This window comes from Octopus bimaculoides, chromosome 17 (assembly GCF_001194135.2).
Source record: "Octopus bimaculoides isolate UCB-OBI-ISO-001 chromosome 17, ASM119413v2, whole genome shotgun sequence".
NCBI lineage: Eukaryota > Metazoa > Mollusca > Cephalopoda > Octopoda > Octopodidae > Octopus > Octopus bimaculoides.
Window position 1 is genome coordinate 27975581 of NC_068997.1, and position 3772 is coordinate 27979352.

At 37.9% G+C, this 3772-nt stretch overlaps 1 protein-coding gene across 1 annotated transcript in view; it reads right to left on the reverse strand.

The window, feature by feature from the left end:
* The window catches only part of LOC106872654 (actin-3), a 6389-nt gene extending 4572 nt beyond the window's left edge, over positions 1–1817 (reverse strand). The window contains exon 1 of the mRNA XM_014919717.2: positions 1076–1817. Within this exon, the coding sequence (XP_014775203.1) occupies positions 1076–1198 (123 nt within the window). The 5' untranslated portion in view covers positions 1199–1817. The remainder of the gene's footprint in view (positions 1–1075) is intronic.
* Positions 1818–3772: the final 1955 nt, after the last annotated feature.

The window sequence follows — 3772 nt, forward strand, 5'->3', positions numbered from 1 at the left end:
GCGTTGTATGTGTTTATTGAGTCAAAACTCCTAAAGCTCCAAGAGGCTCTGGCAGGGGCTGGTGGCGAACTCTGCTGTACTCTTTCAACACAACTTTCTCTCACTCTTTCTTCCTGTTTATGTTGTACCAGTATTTCAAAGGGCCGGCCCAGTCACGCTGAATCTCTCCGAGAACTACTCAGTCACTTGCGCGTTGACTTCACGAGCAGGCTATTCCGTTGATCGGATCAACTGGAACCCTCGTCGTCGTAACCGACCGAGTGCGACGATATATATATATATATACACACACAGAAAGAGAGAGATACACACACACGTACATATATGTCTATGTATGTATATATGTATGCATGTATGTATGCATGTCTGTATGTATACAGATGGCAAGTGGGCCCCTGCGCCATTAGAATCCAAATAAGGGAGCCCATGGTAGTATCTAAGGGGCTCATCGCCTCAAGTTTGAGAATTCTTTATTCACTCCTGGAAGAATGCATTAATTATTTCAGCCTGGCTAGGTTTGTAGACAGTTGAAAAGAACACTTTTAAGAAGAAAAATTAAATGATAGCATTGTAGTTGCGAGTGGGTCCCCTTATAGTTGCGGGTTGGCCCCTTTAGTCTCCTGGCAACCAATATTTTTAGACCCAGTCTGCCACTGTATGTATACATACGGAATGTTATGACAACCGTACACATAATCTAAGTTAGGTATTTAAGTGAAGCACATATATGTAATGTGTGTGTGTGTGTGTGTGTGCGTTTTATAATATTACTATCGGTGACTTATTCGTGAATCAGAAAAAAGCACACTTCTAAAGAAAAATAGAGCAATTATATATCTAACTATTTATTTGTGAAAAAGGCGGACGCTGTCTTACAAGCAGTTGTGCAGGCAAAAGTGTGAGTAAATGTGGTCGGATTGACCTGAACATTTGCACACCAATGTTAAAAGTGCTGGGAAGTTTGCATGGCAACTTTGAGTTTGCTCCGTTGAAAGGCGTGGCCTATAGGGCAAAATTCCTCATCTTTAAAATGAAATCGGGTTATAATACTAGTATATATATAAAGAAGACATACCTCATTTTTGGAATAAGCCACAACTGAAGGGGTCACTGTCTTTGGTGTAGTGTCATCTCGAAACCCAGCTTTGCAGGTATCCGATCCATTGTCAATGACGATGAAATCAAGCTTACTGTCCATGTTTGTGCTTTAAAGTTAATAAAGATTTTACTGCGATTGTAAATAAATTTTAAAAGTCTGGTTTATTTATTGTTTTTTTTTTTTTTCTGGAATGTGTGTTTGTCCTAGATTTATCTGCTGCTGTTTAACAAAAGTAAATATTTTAAAACAGGTACGATCATCGTCGATATTAGTATGGTTGTGACAGAATTATTTCCTTGTCTTGATCAACTTATCCGCCCAGAAACTTGTTGTTGTTGTTGTTGTTGTTGCTGTTATTTTTGCTGTTGTATTACCTCCAACGTTTTGTCGGTGTCATTTATAAGGAGAGAGAGTCTCATATATGGTAATGAAGCCGCAAGTTATTTCAAGGGAAACAAGTAAAGAAAGAAAAGGAAAAAAAACTGAAATGAAACGAAAAAAAAAAAGCTGGATTGAAGAAATGGGTGAAGGCAGAGGAGAAGAACAGACGTGTCAAGTGAACTGTGTAATGAACCAATACGTTGTAGTGTGTTATGATATTAGTACAGACTTACACTTGGGTAATGACTAGTTATGCTTGACTAACTCGACTTCAGGTCACAACTACACATTAGTCAAGTCAGTGATGACTTGTGTGTGTGTGTGTGTGTGTGTGTGTGTGTGTGTGTGTGTGTGTGTGTGTGTGTGTGTGTGTGTGTCTGTGTGTGTATGTGCGTGCGTGTGTGTGTGTGTGTGTGTGTGTGTGCACATGTGTGTACATGTGTCCGTGTGTCTGTGTGTATATGCACGCATGTATGTGTGTGTGGGTGTGTCCGTGTCTGTGTTGTTGTTTATAATTCAAAATTTAAAAGTTCGATTCGGGGTTTGGAGTCGTATTTTAGTTTAAAACTTACGCATTTAATTTTCCCTCTTTTGAAACTACAACTTATCTACCATATTTTCTATCCTCAAAATCTAAACATACTTTTTATCTACATGAATAATGCTGTGCTGATTATAATTTCAGGGTGTGACTTTAAAAACACTCACACACACACACACTAGACAAGTGCGTAGGACAAAACCTACGACATATATCTGTCTCTTTGTATTTGAATATTGTTATTTTTAGATTAACAAGCATGACACTTATCTCTATTATCCCATATGAAAGTATTTATGTCAGCCCACTCAGACGGCAGAATATATTTAAAAGAATATTAACCGTCCTTATGACAAGTGATGCAGTGAATATATACTCTTGCTAATTGCAGGTAATAACAGGTAATGTAACAGATACAGAATAATTAGGATTTTACTTTTTTTGTTTTCAAATTTTATTGGGAATGAATGCGAATAAAATGAACGCTAATTTTCAAAATAGATACATTTCAAATTTTGGCACAAAGCCAGCAAATTCCAGCGGGGGGGGGGAGTCGGTCAAGTCGACCCCAGAGTTCAACTGGTACTTAGTTTATCGACCCCGAAAGGATGAAAGGCAAAGTCGACTTCAGCGGAATTTGAAGTCAGAAGGTAAAGACAGACGAAATGCTTAGCGCCCGATTCTGCCAGCTGACCGCCTTAAAATAGATATGTTTATTAAAATAAGATTTCACTTGAATTAACTTGTCATTTGTATATTTGCAATAAGTATGTTATCAATAGGAACAATATTGGTTTTTATATCATGTAATTATACTTGTGACGTAAAGCACTGTTTGAACCCATTTGTCCCCAATATTATTTGTCATATGATCGGGAAGACTAATTAGCAAGTAGTAATCAAGGGACATAATAGCAGTAAGATTACAGTTATCTCCCGTTGAAGAATATCTTGAGAAATTGAAACTTGGCTAATTCTATTCATTTTTATATTAATAGATATTATATCAATCGATATTGGCAGTATTTTGAAACAGAAGTATCAAAATTTGAAACTCTTCGTTTAATTTATTCATCCAGTTCCATGATTTATCTACTTTTCTAATTATTTTTACATTAATTTATTGTGCCAAGACATTCGCATTGTTCAAAACATTCTGATATCTTTCTTGTGCCATAAACTGTCTTCTATTTCATTTTCCGTGTTGGCAAATATTGCATTTCTTAACGTAACCAATATTCTACTGTGTTACAGGCATCAACAACTGCACGTGATTGTGGTTAGATTGTCCGTGATAATTAGATAGAAGGTAAAAATAAGAAGTGTTTATAAGAATTGGATGAGATATGACGGCTCGGCCGTCTTTCCCCAGTTCTTATATTAATCATTAAATCCAGAAATACAACAACACGAGGGGTAACGTAACAACAGATCAATAGTTTATTCTAGGTTGGTGTAGAGCCGTTTCGTTCCTGGGTGAACAGACATGCCGCTAGAATACCAAAGGAAGCTTCGACCACATGTTAGGGTCGAGTTGGGACAGCCTGAAAGAACGTCCTGTCGCCACAGCTGCTGGATGGATAAGAGAGCGAACGCTATTGCTTTTTCTCCACCTGTTGCATTGCGCATGCGTGCTCGGGTACTTCCGCTGACGGCAAATCCCTTGCACATGTGCAATGGCACTTCTCAAGATGACGGCCACACGCGCCACTACATGTTCTTAGATATGAATGACCCAACAATAAATGATA